The sequence below is a fragment of the Marmota flaviventris genome, chromosome 18 (genome assembly GCF_047511675.1).
Source record: "Marmota flaviventris isolate mMarFla1 chromosome 18, mMarFla1.hap1, whole genome shotgun sequence".
Taxonomy (NCBI): Eukaryota; Metazoa; Chordata; class Mammalia; order Rodentia; family Sciuridae; genus Marmota; species Marmota flaviventris.
In genome coordinates this window covers 57,265,131-57,287,788 of record NC_092515.1, presented here as the reverse complement: position 1 = coordinate 57,287,788, position 22,658 = coordinate 57,265,131, and the positions used below count along the sequence as shown (strand labels likewise).

Below are 22,658 nucleotides of genomic sequence, written 5' to 3'. Positions count from 1 at the left end.
GCAACTGTGCCACTTGAGACAAGTTGATCAACCTCTCTGAGACTTAGTTTCCTCTTCTATAAAATGGGGGCACTAATCCGCCTGGCTCCTTGGCTAGTTGTGAGGACTGAACAAGATTGTAAGATATATAGAAGGCTTAGCCCCCCACCCACCTGTCACAAAGCAGGTATTTCGTTAGTTCTGTTTTGATTGGTAGCGATGGCACCTTCTTGGAAACATGAGCAGGAGCCCTGCAATAGAGTGTGCTGGGCGCTGGACTTTCCAGCTGAGGCTTCAGTGAGGGAGGCCCAGGGCAAGGATCTAGCTGTGGCACACATTCCCACCACAGTCTTCTCTTTGCACACAAACTATTCCCATTCATCTCTCACTGGCGACTGGGACGGGATCACGGGGGAGGGCTCCATTTTGCCATCTCCTGTGTCCAGCTGCACACACCCTCTGGGAAGGTGAACAGGGGTTCAGAGCCCAGCCCTCACTGCAGGACAGCATGTCCTGGGTGCAGCCTTCCAGCCCATTGCCCAGGGACTGGGGCCTGGTTCCACCTATAGAGTCCACGTTTCCCTTAAAAGGCATGCTTCTCTTAAAAGGAATAGTGGAAATCTGTTGTTGTTTTTTTTTCCTCACAAGAAATCTGGTACTTTTGCAATTTAAAACAACGAAAGATGTTTAAAAAGTTTCAGAGAATCTGGGTTTGTAGCCCAGTAGTAGAGCACTTGTTTTGCATGTGCAGATCCTGGGTTCTATCCCCAGAACAGCAAAAAAATTAAAAACTTTTTTTTTTAAATCTGAAATTTAAACAAAGCAACTGTAGAAGAATATTCATGGGATTATCAGGGGGTCTTGGGCTCTGATTGGATATTTGATGGGAATATTGTTAATTACTAAAGATTCATAATGCCATGGTTATTTTTTTAAAGTCCTTCTCTTCTACATAAATATACTAAATTATTTAATGAAATGATACAAACTTCAGAATTTGCTTCAAAATAATCCATGTGGATAGTGGGGTGGGTGCTGGCAAAACACATGGGAACTGATTTTGCAGCTGGGTGTCAGGGTGTGCGGTTTCTTCTTATCACTCTCCACTTTTCTGTTTGAACCGTTTTATGATTTAAACAAGATCAAGACTCACAGACGACATGCCGAGTTCACGACTTACCACGTGAAGTGTCTACAGATGGGACAAGGCCATGGTGGGGATGGCTCTAGGATCCTCAGGGAGGTGGCAGCTGCCTCTGTCCCGGCTGCCATCTTGACTGGAACTGGCTCCGTGTCAGCTCAGCTATGGCTTTCTCTTTTTTCCCCCCAGAGAAAGCACAGTGCCAGGAGCCCATGTTGGCCCCCAGCAGCCCCTGGAAGGGCAGCGCCTACAGGCAGTGTCTCTACCTTCAGCTGCAGCACCTGGAGCAAGAGCTGAGACTGGTGGGGCCCGGAGGCTTCCCGCGCCACAGCCACGCCCAGGCCCTCAGGCAGCTGCAGACCCTGAAGGGCTGTCTGGGGGGACAGCTGGGCATCCTGGCCCCAGCATCTGTCAGGTAACCCGCTTTCCCAGTGATGAGCAGGACAGCGTGGCGGCTGTGGGAGGGGGCATCCTATCCTGAGGAACCTTAGGAGGATGCTCTCACCCCAGACCTCTAAGCAGAAGGGACTTGGGACTCCTGCAGGAAGCATGTTGAACCAGGCTGTCTTGGAAGACACCTGCAACCCTGGGCACAGCACTTTACAATTTGTAGCCATTTTCGTGTGGATTTTTTCCTAGCTGTGCCTCCTTGGGCCAGTCCCTCTCTGAGCCTCCTCCGCTTGTAAAGTGGGAGTGATAATGGGTATCTCCTGTTTCAAACTTAAAACAAATTATATATTTTTTAAGATTAATAGTGAGGTTTGACTACAGACAGGTTATGAGATGACACTGAGGAATTATTACTCATTTGTTAGCTGTGATGATGGCATAGTAACTTGGTAAGAAAATGATCATTTTTGAGTTGCACTTTGAAGTAATTAGATTTTGTATTATGTCTGGAGCTTATTTTAAAATATTCCCTAATAAAGGGAGAAGGAAGCCAGGGACACATGGGATAGTGTGTCAAGGTGGTGACAATGTGGGAATCAATTGCTGTACCTAGGGTTTTCTGTGCTTGATAATTTTTGATGAGACATTTTTCATGATAAAAGTGAAAAAAATTATATGGAGCCCATTTCTAGGATTGCTATGAGGGAATAATGGAGCACGTCTGTGTAAAGTGTTTAGCTGGGGGGCTTTCTTCCAGCAGACCTGAATGAGACTGCTTTTACTTGACAGACTCTAGTCTTCATTTTTTTTAGTTGTAGATGGACACAATGTCTTTATTTATTTATTTTTATGTGGTGCTGAGGATCAAACCCAGTGCCTCATGCATACGAGGCAAGTGCTCTACCACTGAACTACAACCCCAGCACCTAGAATAGTCTTTTGAGGTAGCAGGTTACAGAGGACAAAACAGAGGGTCTGGGAGGTCAAGGAGCTTGGCCACTGTCATGTAGATGATGAGGGTAGAAAAGGATTTGAACTTGAGCCACTGGTACCACCCTGACTGTCCACTCTCCTTTGTAGTATTCCATGGGCCAGTAGGCCCCGTGGTGGCCTGCCCTGGTGGTGCGTCCTGGTGGGCTGGCTCCTGGTGGTGGCCACGGGAGGTGTGGCGGCTTTCTTCACTATGCTCTATGGACTGCACTATGGGCGGGCCAGCTCCCTCCGGTGGCTCATCTCCATGGCTGTATCCTTGGTGGAGAGTGTGTTCATCACTCAGCCCCTTAAGGTCAGAACCCCTGTTCCAAAGTGCCACCCTCTTCCCTGCACCTGCCCTTACCCTCCCATGACTGGTCCTGCCTTGGGCTTAGGCCGTGGACTCATTCAAGGAGCCTCCATGGAACACCACCTCTGTGCAGGCTCTGTGCAGGGAGGGTCATGAAGGCCTCAGCATAATAACCCATGTTATCAGACACTCGCTCTGGGTCAGGATTGGTGCCGCGTACAGAGACTTGCTTTCATAATCAAGTGAGATTATGGAATTGTGAGAAATTCTATAGGGGAGGAAACCTGAAGTGAAGCAGTTAAGACCCCAGGGCTGGGATGTAGCCAGTGGTAGAGCTTGCCTAACAGGTGCAAGGACCTGGGAAGAAGGAGAAGTTAAGATCATAAACATTTTGCCCTGGACCCTAGGTATATCTATAAATATGAATACCCTGTTTCCTTAATTCTAAGATATTTTTGATTATGAGAGAATGGCAATTTAAAAGAAATTTTCCTTCATAATATAATGCTCAGTCATTAAGTGTGTGCACCAATTAGGAGCTATGCTCTGTTTCCGAAAGGTAAAATTACAACACGTGTGTTAGAATTGAAGAAACACCAAGCCCTGACCTGGAGCTGGGTGGGTGGGGGCCCAGCTCACCTTGAAAGGAGCAGTCAACAGGCCATCTCTGGGGAACCCCTGGCAGTAGGGAGGAGTTAGTGTTGGGGTGGGGGCTGCAGAAAGGAGGGGCACTTGGTGACTCCTGACGCCTGTGGGATATCACCAAGTCCCCACTCTCCTTCTATCCTTTGCTTCCCATTCTACTCTGAACAGACTTTATGATAAGACTCAAAACCTTCGAGAACTCCCCATAGACTAGGCTAGAATAGTAAGGGTGCAGGTGTGTCCTGACTCTTCTGTTCCCATCCACCCGCTGCAGAGCCCTACTGTAGTGCAGAGTAGGTGCAGAGTGAGTTCTCGCACCACTGAAGGCTGAAGTTCTCGCACCCAGAGGAGGGGGAGGAGGGCCCCTATGTTGGAAGCCCACAGGCTGGGGTAGTCCTCTGTGGGCGAGTAGAGGTGGGCAGGCTTGGTGAGTTCAAGTCTGGCCAGTACCCCACCTGGCTGGTGGCTCTCACTCCTCCTCACTGCCTCTCTCTCTGCAAAGGGTGGCCAGCTTCCCACTTGCCTGCCCCAGAGCCTGGCTCCTGCGCCCAGCACACAAATGTCCTGTCCCTCTCGGACCAGCCCTAAGAGTTTCCAGGGTGGGCTCGGGGTTCACCCCAGTGATTTGCAGGTACTGGGCTTTGCTGCTTTCTTTGCGCTGGTCTTGAAGAGAGTGGAGGAGGAGGAGGAGACTATGCCCCCACTTCCAGGACATCTGTCCAGCCCAGGTAATGGGGCCTCTGTGGGTGGAAGCAGGGTCCTAGCCACCTAGTGGTCTTGAGGAGGCCATACAACTGCAGAGTCCAGCCTCTGCAGCCTGCGGGGGGGTGGGGGCCGTCTTCCTCCAGCCTTCTCCTTGGATTTGGGAGCCACACCAAACCAGTCAGACAAAAGTGGCCCCTTGTCTGCCCAGCAGCCTGTTCCTTCCCTCCCCAGCCTTTTGCTCTGACACCCCAGCATGACCCTTCATCCAGAAAGGCACCTCAGGGACCTCCCTCTCTCTACCCTGACTGCCCTCTCTGTGTGTTCCAAGCAAGCAGCTTTCTTCCTGAGACTCAAGTCCCTGGTCAAGGTAGCTCTTCCAGATGGAAATTCCTGAGCACTGACACTGAGAGGATGCAAAAACAAAGGAACAAAGAAAGTAGAATGAACCCTCTAATAACCCATCTCAACCTTCAGGGAAAATAAGTCAGGAACAAACAAACCAGAGCCCCTGTCCACACATGATCACTCAGTGGAGTTGCCTCAACCCGGACCATGTTCTTCTTTCTAGGAGAAAGTGTTGGCTCTACAGATCCACAAGGCCCATTAAAATCTTCTTTGAGGAGAGAAGAGTAATTTTTCTCCAGTTTGGCATCTCCAAATTTATGCCAGCCTTGGCACAATTAAACATTCATTCCACCATTTCTCTGGCCATTCTTTAGAGAGCTCTGGCTGCATGCCAGCCATGATGGCTCAGGAACAAAATTTACATAAAATGTACTCGTTTTTAGTGCACAATTGGCTGATTTTAATAAATTTAGAGGGTTATGTAACCATCACTGCAATTCAGACTTAGAGTAGATCTGTCACTCCTGAAGAGTCCCTCTTGCCCAACTAAAGTCAATTCCACGCCACCCTTGCCCTAGGCAGCATGACACTGCCTGGAAGGATCAGGTCATTGCCTCTGGAATAAACAGGCCATCTGGAGAGATGACATTGAGCAATTAAGTGCACAAATTGAAATCTAAGAGCAGAGCTGGGAGGGACCAGTGCAGGCCTCTGCTGAGGGGGAAGGAAGGGAGGATGGTACAGTGGTGTACGCAAAGGTCCTGAGGCCAGATGGAACTTCTCATTTTATAACAATTAGGGATAGTTTGGCTGCAGCATGTAGAGTTGGGGGTGGAGGTGATGATTAAAGACAAGGTAGAGAGGCATCAGGCAAGGTCTTGGACGAGCTGAGATCTTTAAATAGAAGGTCTTTAAACAGAAGAGTGGTGATCTGTTTTGTGATTTTACAAAGATCACTGTGGTTGCTAACGAGAACCAAAAATATTAGGTCATATGTGGAAATGGGGGGGTGGGCAGTAGGGAGGCAAGAGATGGCAAATTCTGGTGTTAGGAGTCACTGGGGGCATGGATCCAAAAGGTAGCTGGGTCAGTGCACTCCCTTAAGTGGCTACAGCAGAAGAGTGCTAACAATCGGCATCTCTGATTGCACAGAGCCTGCTCCCACTGCCTGCTTGGGGGACTGCCCTGGCATTCTTGTTCCCACAGGCCCCTACATCTTGTTCCGGGCACGAAGATGCAGCAGCAAGCCCGTCTATCAGCCACCTCTTGCCACCGCCATTGAGAAGATGAAAACCACCCACCTCAAGGAACAGAGAGCATTTGCCCTAAGCAGAGAAATCTTGGGTAGGCAGGCTTCCCAGTCTGGGTCTCAGCACAGACCTGGCACACTCACTACACAGTCATTGCCAAGTGTCTCCCGGCTTCTGAGCCTCAGTTTCCCTAGATGGCAACTTACCCCAGCTTCTGCTCTACACTTGAAATCCTTTAGTGTCCTTATGGCCCTTAGGATGAAGTCTGAGTTCCCTCCTGAAGCTCCACCCACTGCAGAAACCCCCTCTGTTCCTTGTGTCCCAAACTCCAGCCACAGTGGCTTCTACAGCTCTTGGACCCAGGGCTCTCTCTTTTGGCCAGATGATTCTTGCCTGGAAGGTGTCCACCCTTCCTCCCCAGATTTTCTTCTGGATAATTCTGCTCATCCTTTAAATCTCAGCCTGATCACTGTGTCTTCACAGAGGTTTCCCTGGGCCCTCTGGCCAGGAGTTCCCAAATCTCAGGGTGCATTTTCCTCTGAGTTCCCTAGAGCAGATCTGGGTGCAAGGAGTTCATTTGGGAGGTGGCCCTGGGTTCAGAGGTGGGAAGGGAGAGTAGAAGGAGGGAAGGAAGTGAGTGGGCCCAGTCCTGCTGGGGGCCTCAGGGAGAGAGTGCAGTACAGTCCTGAACTGTCCTACTCATTGGTATCTGTCCAGGTCCTCGGGGGAAGAGTCCTCAGAATGTTCCCCAGGCCTAGGCCAAGGTTCTGGCTTAGTAGGAATCTGTTCCCCAAAGTGATTATAATGTAGAGCCTCCTGAACCAGATGTGTGCATCTGGTGAGCCCTTACATCACACCGTTCTGTTTCCAGCGAGCCAGGCAAGCTCTGTGACAGGAAATACAACTGACTCCTTCATTACTGTGTCCTCAGCAATGCAACAGGGCAGATGCGTGTTTTAAATTATTCTATTTTACACTAACATAGCACAAACTCTGTGCAGCCTCTGTTTTAACTGCTTATAAATATTAACTGATCACCTCCTCACAACCCTGTGCCAGAAAATTATATGCAAATTCCACAGATAAGGAGTGAGCCACAGAGGGGCTGAATCATTTGCAAAGGGCCTGTGGATAGCAAGTGGCACAGCTGGGATTGGAACCCAGACAGGAGGCCTCCTGGTCCAAGGACTTCACTGCTCTCTGCCGTCTCTGTGAAGATTGGCTCTGTTATTCCAAAGGGGAGGGGCTGTTCTGTGAGACCTCCACTCTTCTGAGCCATGCACCATCTACGTTCTACTCTAACTTGGTGGAGTCGAGAATCCTGCCTGACTGGCGGCTGTGCCTCCTTTCCAGCGTACCTGGGCTTCCTGTGGATGCTACTGCTGGTGGCCTATGGGCAGAGGGACCCCAGTGCCTACCATTTCAATAGACACCTCGAACACAGCTTCACCCGAGGCTTTTCAGCTGTGCTGGGCTTCCAAAAGTTCTTCGAGTGGGCTAACACCACCCTTGTGAACAACCTGTATGGTCATTACACAGGTACAGTCCCTGCATGCTACTTTTGGGGAAGTGAGGGTCAATGACAATACGGTCTCCTTATGAGATGGTGCAAGTCCACAATCTGCCTCATAACAAAGGCAATGAATAGGCGAGTGGTTATTCCAATAGCCATATGCTATTGAAGGAGACCCTCTGGATGGCTGGGCATGTGCAGGGAGGGTCACTAACTCTCCTCTGAAGCAGAGTGGAGAAATCTTAAATGAGAGTTAAGCTAGCACACATTGGCTAGGCAAAAACCGGGCACTAGGCAGGACAAACAACATGAGAATATCTGAGCCTGGGCACTCCACGGCACATCCTAAGAACTACACAGCACTGAGTATAGTGACAATGTAGGGTCTGAGTTAAGGACCAGTGAGAAGCAGAGACCAGGCTGTGAAGGAGCTGGATTCACCTTTTATCTTTGAGGAAAGGAGGCACCACAGGAGTTTTCTCAATGAGGGAGCAACACAAATCTGTGGTATAAGGATCATTCTGGAAGCACCCGGAAGCTGGGGTAGATGGTGGGCTAGTCAAGATGCTAGGGAGACATGCTGGGGGCTGATGCAGAGTCAGAGGACAGTGTGATAGAAAGAAGGGGATGGGTACATAAAACATGGAAGAGGTGGTAATGCTGGGATATGGTGAATATTAGGATGTGAGAGTTGAGCCATGCACAGCAGAGCTTGCTCTTAGTGACTTGGGAGGCTAAGGAAGGAGGATTACAAGTTCAAGGCCAGCCTCAGCAATTTAGCAAGGCCCTGTCTCAAAATAAAAAGATGGGATATAGCTCAGTGGTAAGTGTCATTGAGTTCAATCCTCAGTATCTGCCTCCAAAAGAGTGTGAGGATTGAGGGGAAAGGGCATAGATGGTATCCAAGTTGATGCTAGGGTGAGGAGTGCCATTCCCCAAGAGAACCTATGGAGGGCATAGAGTAAATCCAAGATAGAAAGATGGCAAAGTCGTTGGGATGAGAGTAGATAATGGTTGGTCACGAGCTTCTCTGGGCTGTCTCTATGATGGGCAGACTGAAGTTCAGAGGAGCGTCCAGGCCAGGGAGCTTGGAATGTGTTAAGATGATTTTGATAGTTAGATTTACTGATGTGGTTTTCATCTTTAGGCTTTGTCACCGATGGAAACTCCAAGCTCGTTGGCAGTGCCCACATTCGCCAAGTGAGGATCCGGGAAAACTCTTGCCTTCTGGTCCAACAGCTGCAGGCTTCTTTGGACAGATGTCGTGCGCCATATTCCCTGGATGTTGAAGACCTGGCAGACTATGGAGAAGGCTGGAATGCCTCCGCCCTCAATAATAGCAACCACTTTCCCCAGGCTTGGCAGTACCAGAGCCAGAGCCAACGTCAAGGTTATCCCATGTGGGGCAAACTCACTGTGTACCGAGGAGGAGGCTATGTGGTCCCTTTGGGGACTGATCTCCAAAGTGCATCAAGGTAAGGCTGACTTGATTCTTTTGCAGCTGAGTGGAGCAATTTTCTAGAATCCATGTTAGACTGGAAGATTCAGCCTTCAAAATGGGGCTAAGTCAAGTTCCTTCATGTCATTTTGGGAGGGCGGGGGAGACTCAGAAGCACTCAGATTATGTTTTCAGGCCCTTAGAAACTGCATTCTCAGAGTTGGGGGGAAAATCCCTTTCCAGCCATTGTTACTGTGCTCATGGGCATACATGTGAGTGCAGAGGCAAGCACTCCTCGCAATGATCTTGAGGGACTTGTGTTAACACTATGGTAGATGAGGAAACCAAGGCCTGGAGAGGTGGTTAGGTTGTACAGGGGGCATTCAGGGTTTGATGGTCATGGGCCATCGCCAGAACATGTGCTACAGTCAGCTGACAACTTCCCAGGATCTGGTCTTGTGAGCTACCAGCCTCCAGAGGACCTCACTGTTGCAGCTGCTGCCTGCCTAAGCCCCTGGTGTTTTATGACATTCCTCCAATATCATAGCTGTCATTAAAAAAGCATGAGACTCCCCTGAACGGAGGACTCATCAGAGCACATATCCTCTAGCCCCAAGTTTCTGATTCAGCAGGTCTGAGGTAAGGCCTGAAAATCTGCAATAAGTTCCCAAATGCTGGTTGGGGACCATCCTTTGAAAGCTTCTGCTCTTATGGCCAAGAGACTGTGGGTACCAGATATCATGATATGGCTGGCAAACTGGGACCATTCTAAGGAGCGACCCTGGTGGCCAAGGATCAGAGCAAGGGCAAAGGGGCGTTTAAACAGGAAACCCTGGTCCCATCCAGGGCTGAGGGGCAGTGGCCTCCACAGGATGGAGATGCCCCAGATGCTGCTCTTTCCCACAGAATTCTTCAGTATCTCTTTGACAACACCTGGCTGGATACTCTGACTAGAGCAGTGTTTGTGGAGTTCACCGTCTACAATGCCAATGTCAACCTGTTCTGCATCGTCACACTCACGCTGGAGACCAGTGGCCTGGGTGTGCTGCCTCCCCTGCTGGGTCTCCTCTGGGCTGGGTCTCCTGACCCAGCTGGGATGGGAAATTGGGGGTGGCTCTGGTTTTTCCTGCTGCTGTACATCCCTGGGCCCCCAAAATCAAGGTGTCAGAGCTGGCCTAGACTTCTTCCCCTCTTCTCTCTGGCCCAAAGTGACACAGTTGGAGCCTGAAGGCAGCTCTTCCAGCTCATTCCGGAGCTTTCTATTGTATTGGAGGAGCGAAATGGAAGCTCTAGACAGGGGCTGGCGAAGGTTACCTGGTAACAGGTAACGTTACCTAAAAGAAGATTTTATAAAGTGTGCATCAATCTACACTAGGAAGCACATTTGATATAACAATTCAACATTTGTATACAACCAAAACTAAAGCTTCACAAAAAATGTTTTCCCCAACTACATGGGATGCTCTCCTATTTCCCATTCTATCCCCTCCTTTCTGCCTCCTCTTTTAAAATGTTAATCATAGGCTATTAAAAACACCAACCTGTAGCCTGTTCAGTTAATGCTCAATTTGCCTAAAACTCAACCTCCTCTCCACTAAAAACCGAACATTTAAAAAATATTAAATTATATTTTATTTGTTTTTTGTGGTACTGGGGATTGAACCCAGGTGTACTTTACCACTGAGCTACATCCCCAGTCCCTTTTATTTTTATGTAGAGACAAAGTCTTGGTAAGTTGCTGAGGTTGGCCTTGAATTTGTGATCCTCCTGCCTCAGTCTTCTGGTTGGCTGGGATTACAGGTATGTGCCATCATTCCCAGCAGTTATATATTACTTTTATAATTACAACATAATTTCACCCAGTTATGGTGGCTCACATCTGTAATTCCAGCACTTTGAGAGGATGAGGCAGGAAGATCTCAAGTTTGAGGGCAGCCTGTCCAACTTAGCGAGACCCTCACTCAAAATAAAAAATAAAAAAAATAGAAGGACTGGGGATGTAGATTAGTGGTAGAGTACCTTGGGTTCAAGTCCTAGCATAACATACACAGAAAAACGTAATATATGCTTGTGGGTTTGTTTGTTTGTTTTAATTCAGGTTGAAGCCAAGTGTGGTGGTGTACACCTGTAATCCCAGCAGAAGGATTTTAAGTGGTTCAGTCCTAGCATGCGTGAGGCCCTGGGTTACATCCCCAGCATAGGATGAATATCTCATTTTGAGTGAGATGGGGCCCTACAGCTGACTCCCAGCAAGCTGTAGCATCTCCCAGCCCTCACCATAATCAACAGCTGCACCTTCCCGGTGTAACGCCAATAAAAGGATTTTTAAGGCAGAAGGATTTTAAGTTCAAGGCCAGCCTCAGCAACTTAGCATGACCCTGTCTCAAAATAAAAAATAAAAAGGGTTGGGGATGCGGGTCAGTGGTAGAGTACATGCTCATCACTGAGCCACGTCATCATGATCATCATCATAACAACAATAAATAAAAATTCAAAATTGTGTAAAGTGAACAGTAAAAGGCTTTTGACTTCCATTGTAAGTCCCTATGGTCAATGAATTCTTTCTAATTTTGTTTTTGAAGTTATTTGTATATTTTTGCCTCCTTTTTTTGTCTCTTAAGGAACTCTAAAATAACTTGTCCAAACCACCCCTGATTGAATTGTGTTTGCACACATAAGAAGTCTGTGGAGGGCTGATGGAGTCTGCCAAGCACTGAAGTCCCTCAGGGGCTCAGAAGGCTTCCATGTCTTCCTTGTCACCCTTAGCTGACTTTGTCTCCACCAGCCTCACCAGTCAAACTGGTTTACAACATTATCACCCAAATATCATTACAGTGGAAAAAGAACAAAATACCACCAACAACAATTAGCAGAAAATAAGGAAAAGACACACAAGTACAGGAAAAATATTCAAAAGGAGGTTGGGTTTTAGGCATACTGGCCACCAGATGGACTGATCTGCAGTGGAGTGGCTTTAAGCAAGCCAGCTGGAGGAAAGCAAGGACTGATGCTGATGGGGTGGATGTTTTGCTGGAGGTGACTGCATGAATGGCCATGTGTCCCGTGGAATTTCCAGTGCAGCCCCTTTCGTCCCTTCCAGTGTGTGCATGGTCTTTGGCATCGAGCATGTATCCACACTCAGTCCCCTGGGTCACTGAGTCCTCTCCTCTGATCCCGCCACCCCTTGGAAGTGTCTGAGCTTGAGTCCTCCAGCCTGTCTACTGGTCTGAGGGGCAAGCGGCCTGGGCTGACATGTACTCTGTGCTTCCAGGAACCTTCTTCACACACGCGGCCCTGCAGAGCCTCCGCCTGTACCCCTTTACCAATGGCTGGCACCCCTTTGTGGTGGCAGCGGAGATCATTTACTTCATCTTCCTCTTCTACTACATGGTAGTGCAGGTGAGGGGACATGTGCTCAGGCAGGGGTGGCTCTGGGGTGTGCCTAGTCACCCCTCCTCCCCGCTTAGAGTGGGCCTGAAGAAGGTGGCAGCAAGGCTTTGCCTTAAGTATGGTGGCAGCCTTTTGGTCCTTGTTGGTTCTAACAGATGACCCAGGCTTCTGTCTACAATGTCGGGCATGGGAAGGACCAAGGCTGGCACTCCTCAGGAATCGACAGCTCTGAGGTCCTTCTAGTGGGTTGGGGAGGGAGGACTGGTCCCTATTTCTGCTTAATTGAGACCTTCCAAAGAGCTGAGGTGAGGGGATGGTAGGATGTGAGGGTGGTTGTCCCCATACGGAGGATACTCTGAGCTTAGATGGTGAGGTTCTTGGTGTGTTTTGTTCTTATCTGTTGTCCCTAGGAAGTAGGCAAAATCCCCTTTACCTCCTTCACTGATGTGTTACACCAGGAAGGTGCAGCTGTTGATTATGGTGAGGACTGGGAGATGCTACAACTTGCTGGGAGTCAGCTGTAGGGCCCCATTTCACCCAAAGTGAGATATTCATCCAATGCTAAGGATGGAACTCAGGGCCTCACGCATGCTAGGAATGAACCACTCCCCCACCACCAGGATCAGCATTTGAACACAGAGCCTGATGCCTGACCTTCATACTCACCCCCATGCTGCAACATGACCTCCTAAAGCAGGCCACACAGGGCTCCCACCATCACCAAGTCAAGCCCACAGCCAGAGACATCAACATCATTTCACTTGTCCCTCCCAGCAGAGGGACTGACCACCCCCTTGACCCTTCACTTCTCTTCTCTCGGTTGTCTTTGCATTCTGTTTGCAGTTGCTTCACAAAGTCATTCCCCAAAACCTTCACTTTTCTTCAGAGTGCTGCTCAGCAGTTTTAACAATCCTCTTGATTATGGAGGCAAACTTGGCCTCCTCACTAACCAGACACAAGTACCCCTCCTTAGGTCACGGTTCTTCTGCATGGAAGGGGAAGAGGAGGAAGAGGAGGGCTGGCAGGATGACTAGCTCTGACTTGGGACACTTGTTGGGAAAGTATGGCTAAACCCAGTCTCCTGCCAGTCCAGGAAACCTCTCCTGGAGACAGAAAGGAAAGAAAGAAATGTAATTGTTTTAAATTATTGATTCTTAACTGTGAAGTATACATAAAACTCACCACTTTGCACTTTATGCACACACCTAAGTATGCAGTAAGCACATTCTCCATCATCCCAACACCATCACTAACATCTCCAGAACTCTCCATCTTGCAAAACAGAAGCCACATGCATCAACCACTCCCCATTCCTCCTGAGGAAAAATAACTCTTGTTATTGAATAAGCATCAGACCAGAATGTGAGGTGTGTCCTGTGCAGTGGCTCTAGGGGTTGCAAAGACAGAAGGTGAGCACAACCTTCAGTACAGTGAAGCAGATAGAACCCACAGCACTCCTGCTCTGAAGGGGGTGACGGGCACCCTCAAGAAGAGGACTGGACTGCACCATTTGTCACCTCATCCTTTCTAAATTCACCTGGGAATCACCATATTTATATGTAAATATTTATAATAGTTATCATACATGTAATATATAAAGTATAATATATATTATATATTATCATATATATAATATTTATTTAGGCAGTTTTCTAACTGCCTAAATAAAAAGGAAAAATAAGCTTTAGCCTTTATGACAGGAGAAGGGCTGGCACTTGAGTTAGGAGCCTGAGGAGGTGGGCACCTACCCCACACGCAGAGAACACCCTGAGAAGGGGCACTCTCTTCCTTCATAATTGCCTTCCAAAAAGATGGCTCTCCAGTCCTTGAGAAAGACATTTCTGAGTTGTAAAACTGGCAGGAGGCTTGTTTGACTTTTGGAAAGATGTATGTACACTTTCAAGGGGCACAGAGTTTATAAGTTTTCTAAAGTAAAGTCTCTTGGAAAAGTGAGGGTGGGAGGAGAGTACCCCCACACACACACTTTTTTTTTTTTTTTTTTTGCCGCATCAGAGAGAATTCAGTTGTTTTCTTAGTAGATATTGTATTTACTCTTATAAACCCTACAGCCAGGACAAGGGGAGAAGTCTATACAAGGTTGGAGAGAGGCCTTAAGGCACTCTGTGTAGGTGGGGCCAGGGCTGGACAGCCTTGCTGGGATCAGTAACCCCTGCTAGAGAGCCCTCTGGTGGGGACAGGAGCAGCCGTGGGGTAAGGGGGTAGTGATCATGGTCTGCAGCCTTTAGCAGAAGCTCAGGCTCTTTTCCTAGGGCAAGCTCATGAGGAAGCAGAAGTGGGGCTATTTCTGCAGCAAGTGGAATCTTCTGGAACTAGCCATCATCCTGGTCAGCTGGAGTGCCCTGGCAGTGTTTGTGAAGAGGGCTGTCCTTGTGGAGCGTGACCTGCAGCGCTACAGGAGCCACAGGGAGGAGTAAGTGGCTGTCTTAGCTCCCCTGCCCCCCCCTCCCCTCCCCGACTGACTCTCCTCCTTCTAGCTGTCTGAGGCCCAGGGGTCAGGGAGGCTTTGGAAATCCTGTGGACCTCAGCAGACCAGGGGACACACCTGGTAGAAATAATTGCAGTTGCCACCTAGAGTCAGCTGTGGTGCCTGAAGCAGATACAACTGGAGAGGACCCTTTAAAGACGAAATACAACATAGCTAACCTTGGTAAATCTTACCAAAATGTAGGACCATGTGGTATGCTGCTGAAGTCCTTCCTGGTCTTTGGGGGAGCTCTTGCAAGTATTAGAGCCCAAGTAGCTCCACAACTGCTACAACATGTTAAGCGTCCACTATGTCTTATGCAGGGTGAGTTCATACATATCTTATGTGTTCACAGGATACATAAGAACTGATGAAGGGTGATGTTATCAGTGCCCTGTTTAACAAAGAAACTGAGGCTCAGGGAGGTCATGTGACTTCCCCACGACCATAGAGCTTAACTTTGGCAGAGAAGTAACTTAAATCTAGCTTATGTGGATCTAGGATCCCTGTGGCTTATTTGGGGTCATGGTGTTTCTTGTCTCACTCTTTTTATAGATATAAACAATATTTATTGAGTTATTTGCTGGATGTTGTACACTGTCATGAAAATCCCAGGGCTTCACACATGCTGGCCAGGTGCTCTATCACTGAGCTATATCTCCAGCCCTACAAAACCACTGTGAAAGCACTTTCTTACCTATCTTAATATTCCTTAGACTTCTAAGAGATGGTCTTATCTTCTCTTTTTTTTTACAAATAAGAGAATTATTTGTAATGAGGCTTAGAGAGGTTAAATTGTTTGCACAAGGTCACACAGCAAGTAAATACTGGAGTCAGAATTTGAACTCTACTCCTAACCTCTAACATTGTCTCATTCATTCAACAAACCAACATTTAGATCTTCTTTGTGTCACACCCATGAATGTATGTATGTGTATCTGTGTGTGATATAACTTTGGTTTATTTGGTCCTGGAAATTGAACCCAGGCACTTTGGCATGCTAAACATGTGTTCTATGAATAAGTTACATCCCCAAGCCCCTATATATAAAAAATATTAAAATAATATATGATACTAGAAGTATTGCTCAATTTAAGGAGTTAATTTAATATTTATTATGTTGATATATAATAAATACTATATATTATCATACATATAACATATATAATACATAAATATTATATATAACATATAATATATAATACATTTTATGTATATATAAAATGTAAGAGATATAAATATATATATATATATATATATATATATATATATATATCCTAAGCTTTTACAAACTTGGGATCATTCAATATTTTTCTGTAATATGATTTTCTCTTTATAGTTAAGAATGAATTTAAAGTACAAAGGCACAAGAAGAGAATGGAACAAGGTGTGATGTTGGGCACAACCTGGATTTAGAAATCAGACATATGTAGGTTTCAACTTATCTTACCACTCACAAATGACTGTTTATGTCACTAGCTGAGTGACCTTGTGCCAACTTTCTCTCCTTATCTATGAAAAGGAAACAGTAAGCTATACTTTATCATGGTTTTTTTTTTTTTTTTGGTACTGGGCAGTTAACCACTGAGCCACCTCCCTTGCCTTTTTTATTTTGAGACAGAGTCTCACTAAGTTGCTTAGGGCCTCACTAAGTTGCTGAGACTGGCTTGAACTTGCAATCCTTCTGCTTCAGCCTCCTGAGTTGGTGGGATTACAGGCATGCATCACCATGCCTGGCAAGATGTACTTCATCTTGAAGTTCAAATGAGACTAAGCAAATGAAGTTTCACTTAGTACAACAAATGGATACTTCTTTGATCCTTCCTTCACATACAGGGCAGCTATAGATGTACACTCAGACAAGTGTGCAGAGGGGGTGGCATCTACTGGCCTCAAAGCAGGGAGAGGGAGGCTCAAAGATGTCTCTTAGTTCTATCCCCTTAATCCTGAAAGGATTCCTCCTTTACCTTTTCTCTCTAGTTCTACAACCTTTAATAAAGACAGCTAATTAAAGGCCTCATGAACGCCATAACCATAGCCTTCATGATTACATCATCATCTTCATCATCATCATCATCACCATCATCCTAACATCATTATTCTCATTGTCACTACCACCATCATCACTATCTTCACCAATACCACCAACCAATATCATTACCATTCTCATCTCCATCATCATTCCCATTATCACCATCATCATCATAATTATCACCCCATCATCATCACCATCATCAACACTATCATCAATATCACCACCATCATCATTACCATCACCACTATCATCACTATCCTCAACATCACAACCATCATTGTCAACATCATCACCATTGTCATTACTATCATCAATATCACCACCATCATCACTATAACATCACCATCACTATCATCAACATCACCAGTTTGGGGAATAGGACTTCTCTCCCCGAGATCTGTTTCTGGATCTGATAGCCTCTGAGACCAGAGACAATATGTGTCTAATCCTGAATCCAGATGGATTTTAGCTGCATTGCTTATGGTCTCTAAGACCCAGACTTCCCATTTTGTTCCCACAGGGGGATCAGTTTTAGTGAGACAGCAGCAGCTGATGCTGCCCTTGGATACATTATTGCCTTCCTGGTACTCCTGTCTACAGTGAAGCTTTGGCATCTTCTCAGGTTGAATCCCAAAATGAACATGATCACCTCGGCTCTACGCCGGGCCTGGGGCGATATTTCAGGCTTTATTACCATCATTATTATCATGCTCCTGGCTTATTCCATTGCGGTGAGTGGCTCCTTTGGGAAAACCTCAGAGCTGATGTCCATGGAAGCCAAGACTACCAGGTGGTGTGGAGTGAACAGTTAGGGCCAGGGAGACTCTGGGAACCTGAGGAAGATGGCAGATATTTCTGAGTCTTGGGTATTTTATCTGGGTGCTCATGAGATGGCCACATCAAATGGCAAAGACTAGGGATTTTAGTTAGTAGGAGTAAGGAAGCATAGGCTCTGGAACTGAAAGAGTCCAACTCCTTCCAATGATGGATTCCTTTCTGCAGCCAGACTCTGCCTGTTCTCCTGATATCCAGTTGTTCAGAAGGCACAGGGCTAATACCCAGGCAGGCACAGAGCACTCTTACTGTGCTGGTGGATGTCCTGGGTCACCCCTGTCCTTGAGTTAGGGTAGGGATGGGAAAGTGAGGGTTGACTGTCCACAGGCCATGTCAGCACTGTTGCCACAGACATAAGGTCTGAATTTAGCAGGATCAATGCTGTTTCATTCAACCCCTTAACACTGAGCACATTCTGACAATCACATCTTTAATGACTGGAAAACAAAATAGAACAAAAAAACCATAAAAACATTCAACTCTTTCTTATTACCAAGTAATGTGAGAAACTAAGACCTCTTCCAACCCTGCCACATCCTGATCTCCATCCACATATGAACCCCAATCCTGATGCTCAGCTAATCCACGATTTCCATCATACTCCTGCCCCCCACTCATCTTTGACTCTTTAGCCCTATGTTGATCCTGACCCCTTCTCATTCTCACCTTGACCACATCTAGTCTCCTATCTCCCACCTTTCCCTGACCACACGTCCATTACATTCTAGTCCCCACTCTGCCTTTACCTTCAACACTTGGGTATCCCTATCATCTCTTCCCTGACTTCCCCTTCCATCCCTAGCCACCTCTTTCTTCCTGTCCCACCCTCAAAAACAGGGTAGGGCACACCGATGGAGTGGTCGAGGGTGTATGCTGAAAGAGGTGGTTTTATTCAAATGCTCTAATTCATGTCAATTTGTTCAGTCTGCCATTTGCAGTGCAAGGACATTGCAGTGTCCTCTGGGGCCAGAAGTCACCAACTCAGAGCCATGTGGTTTTGGGCCTTCCTCTGACACCGCAGCCCTGGGAAAATCTGGGGAAGGGTTGTGTGTTGAGGGGAAAGCCATGCCCAGATGGGCAAAGCCCATTGTCCATCCAGTCCAACTGCCCTGGAGGAAAGAGGGTGGGGCATCATAATGTCCACTTTCCCTACTTTCTTTGCATAGCCATCTGGTGAAAGCAGCAGGGGCTTAGGTGGTGGGTGCCTGCATGCACACAGCATAGGTATGCAGGTATGATGTCCACAGGTGTACAGGTCCATGCAATCACACAGGACACATGCGGTCTTGTATGCAAAGGCCCACAGAGAAAAACACACCTTCCACACAAAACTGGATGTATATACACCACCTGCATGTCTGGGTGGGTATGGACAGCTTGGCCAGGCCAGACCAAGGAGGTAGCTGTGTCAAACAGCAGGATTTGGGGATTCATGCTCTTTTCCCTGCTCATGAGGTCTCTTTCTATGATAGTCAAACTTAATATTTGGTTGGAAACTCCGTTCCTACAAGACCCTCTTTGATGCAGCAGAAACGATGATCAGCCTTCAGCTAGGAATCTTCAACTATGAGGAGGTAATGGTGGGGCGGACTCTGCAACCACACTGTGTCTCTGTGAAAAGTAGAAAAATCTCTCCCCACCACCCCTGTCATCCTTCTGGTCCATGGCCTGGCAAGCACAGGGCAGCTTTGGTCATATGTTCCCCTTGGTCTAGGCAGCCTGCCCTGGAGACCCCTGCTCACAGAACACAAGGCAGTGGATTCTTAGGAGGACTATGCTGGGGGACTCCAACAGGAGTATTCTTGGCAGTAGCCAGGACTGGCACCTGTCTTTGGAGGAAGTAGTGGTGGGCAGGAGGGCCACCCCACCCCCGACTCCCTTCCCTGGGCCAGCTCCAAGGTCCAATTTCCCTCTTATGGTCCTAGGGAATGGGGTGGCAGCTTGCACAAAGGATACCAGGAATGGATGGCCTTCTTACTTTCAGGTGCTGAGCTACAGTCCTGTGCTTGGTTCCTTCCTAATTGGGTCCTGCATTATTTTCATGACATTTGTGGTGCTGAATCTATTTATCTCTGTCATTCTGGTGGCCTTCAGCGAGGAGCAGAAGTGTGGTCAGGTGAGTTCCTTTGGCCTATTCTTGCCTTTTAATTAACCTTGAACTATGAAGACTCTGGCTGAGTAACATTAGATGGTGAATTTCAGAGACCAGTATAACTCAAAACACCAATTTCTCAGGAAGGGAAACTAAGGCCCAGGAGAAAATTACTTCCTCGAGGTCACAAGCAAGTGAAGGGCAGTGCTGGGCCTAGAATGGGGTCTCCTGCTCTCCAGTGATTCTTGGCCCTGACTATACCTTGGAATTACTCCTGAAACCAACACAAGAAGCTCAGGGACAACCCTGGAGTTGGCATTTTTAAAATCTCTGCAGTGATATGAATGTCTAGCCAAGGTTGAGAACTCTGTACTACAATCTGAAACCTCTGCCACAGTAGTGTGGCTCACGAGGGTCGAGCTGGGGCCCCTTGGTCAACCTCCAACCACGGGTGACTGTTAGTCCTAGTGTGCCTCACAGGTCGGGAATAGTGAAAGGCCAAGCTCAGGGAAGTACACAAATCCAGCCACATGCTACAGAGAAGGAACCTGATGCCCACAGAGTTGAGATCCCCGACTTAGGACCAGAGCTAGAAAGGAGAAGAGGTGAGGTTGGAACCTAGGTTGACTTGGATGTGTTTTAATGTCCTTCTGGAGGTGTAGCTGTACTAGCTCTCCCTTCCCTGCCCAGTTGGAAGATTCCCTAAAATCTTTCCTAAAACTAAATCTTTCCTAAAACTACATACCTACAAATCCTTACAACTCATTCTCTGATTTTTACATTTCTGTCCAAGAGCAGTGATGTGTTTCTCTAAGTTGCAATGCATAACCATGTTAATGGATCATTTGGAAGAGAGAGCTGCTTTTCCAGAAGCCAGGAAATTTTGTGAGGTTTTCCCCACACCAACATTCCAGTGGACACCAACGGAATGTCCTGTAAATTGATCTAGTTGTGATGCTATATGCTTGAAGGTAGTGTCAATCACTCAGGCAGAGGACTCAGTCCCATAAGACTGCCCCCACTTCAGATGCACTGCTAATTGTAGGTGTCATCTATATTGCTGACCAGTCAGGGTTCCCATAACTCTCTCCTTGAGCTCAATTAACTTGCTAACTCAGCTCTCAAGACTCAGGAAACTCTTACTTATTTTAAAGGACATTATAATAAATTTTAAGATAAAATAGAATAAATAACATAAACCCATTTACTATAAAGGGTGCAAGGATACACATGAATAGCTAGATGAAGAGGCACAGAGGTAAGGTGAGAGGGAAGGGTGTGGCACTTCCATGCACCCTCTGGGTGAGCCACCCTCCTAGCACCTTCATGGATTTAGCAACACTCTTCACATCTTGCCATTTGAAACTTTTTATAAGGATTGATTCCACTCTGCACTGCTCCTTCTTCTCCTGGAGACTGGTAGGTTAGACAGATCTTTCTGGTGATAGCCCCATCCTGAAGCTATCTAGGGGTCCTGTCCTAAGTTACCTCATTAGCATAAGCTCAGGTGTGCTCATGAAGGCTTGTTATGGAACAGCAAAGTGCACTGCTGTCACTCAGGAAATTGCAGTGGTTTTAGGAGCTCTGGGGGAGGAACCAGGGACAAAGGTCAAATATATTTCCTATTATACCACAGTGTCTTTGCCCTGCACAGATCTGATATCTTGAAAATGATTTTATAGTATTCAGGAAACATGTTTGCCTTTATCAGGGAGCAATTTTGATACCCAGGTATTCCAATTATACCCTATTTTTGAGGTGGAGGTGTCAGGCAGTTACACAGACACCTTTAATTGAACTTAGTACACAGAAGGCTGACTAATTTTTGGTCCAGAAATTCTGTTTTGAATGAAGAGATAATTCACATATGTAACAGTCACCATTTTAAAATGTGTAATTAAATGTTTTTTAGTATGTTCAGAGCTGTGCAACTAGCACAATTACCAAATTCTAGAACATTTTCATTACCCCAAAAAGAAACCCTATACTCACCACTGGTCATTCCCCAAATTCCATATTTTCAGCCCCCAGAAAACAACTAATCTACTTTCTATTCTTTTTTTTTTTTTGATTTGCCCATTCTGCACATTTCATATAAATGGGGATATATATATATATATATATATATATTAGTTTTTATGGCTGGCTTCTTCCTCTTAGGATAACGGTGTGTGAATCATATTTCATTTCATGGATATACCACAGATTACCATCCATTTGTCTGTTGATGGATCTTTGGGTCATTTCCATATTTTGGCTACTATGAATAATGTTATATGCATATTTATGTGCATGATTTTGTTTGGACATTTTTTTTTTTTTTTTGAGTGCTGGGAATTGACTATGGGCTACATGCATGCTAGGAAAGCATTCTACCAGTGATCTGCTTCCACAGTCCCTGGATATGTTTTGTTTAACTGTTTGAGTGACTGTCAGACTGTCTTCCAAAGCAGCTGCACTGTTTTATATTCTTAGTAGCAATGTGTGAGGACCTTTGTACATAAATTTTTAATAGCCTCTGTTGGGGGTGGTGGAGGATATTTTCTGACTAGTTTACTAAATGTAATTTTTTGATACCTACAGCCTTTAAGTACAGTCTACCATTACTATTTCCTACATTTTTTTCTTTGCTATAAAAGTCACTTAATCATTTAGGTTTTTCTGAGGTTATTTGTTTGTTTGTGGAACTGGCATTTTTCACATATAAGTAGTTGAGAAATGTGGGAAAATTGGAGACAGTTTTCCATTTCCCATAATTTCCTCTCATACCAGGCTAGGCTAGGAGGTAAGCAGAGCAGGAAGTATTAATAATAAAGAACAAAAGAAAGAGACACTATAAACACTGATGTAGAGGGAAATGGGTGACGGTTATCAAAGAGGGTCCGCATGTTGCCTGTGCTGCTTAAATTCAGGTCAAGTAGCCTGGCCTAGTCTTTCTCTAGTTCAGCTTGGGATTTAAAATGTTGTCAGGAAAACCCAGGCATGCTCATTGAAGAAAAGGAGGGAGCACACATCCCTGGGATCCTTAGAAAGTGCCATCACAACCCCAGAAAAGGGCTGGGGATGTGGAAGAGCACTTACCTAGCATGCATCAAGTCATGAGTTTAATCGCCAGTTCCACAAACAAACAAATA

General features: G+C 46.5%; 1 protein-coding gene and 1 long non-coding RNA gene across 2 annotated transcripts in view; one reads left to right on the top strand and one right to left on the bottom strand.

The window, feature by feature from the left end:
* The window catches only part of LOC139702641 (uncharacterized), a 35,288-nt gene that overhangs the window by 1,592 nt on the left and 11,038 nt on the right, over nucleotides 1–22,658 (bottom strand). The window lies entirely within an intron of this gene.
* Pkd1l3 (polycystin 1 like 3, transient receptor potential channel interacting) overlaps nucleotides 1–22,658 on the top strand; it is an 81,360-nt gene that overhangs the window by 58,176 nt on the left and 526 nt on the right. Inside the window, 12 exon segments of the mRNA XM_071604159.1 lie at nucleotides 1,310–1,568; nucleotides 2,606–2,795; nucleotides 4,069–4,165; nucleotides 5,694–5,831; nucleotides 7,091–7,276; nucleotides 8,398–8,725; nucleotides 9,595–9,728; nucleotides 11,960–12,087; nucleotides 14,349–14,509; nucleotides 17,119–17,329; nucleotides 18,905–19,006; nucleotides 19,417–19,548. Of these exon segments, the coding sequence (XP_071460260.1) occupies nucleotides 1,310–1,568; nucleotides 2,606–2,795; nucleotides 4,069–4,165; nucleotides 5,694–5,831; nucleotides 7,091–7,276; nucleotides 8,398–8,725; nucleotides 9,595–9,728; nucleotides 11,960–12,087; nucleotides 14,349–14,509; nucleotides 17,119–17,329; nucleotides 18,905–19,006; nucleotides 19,417–19,548 (2,066 nt within the window).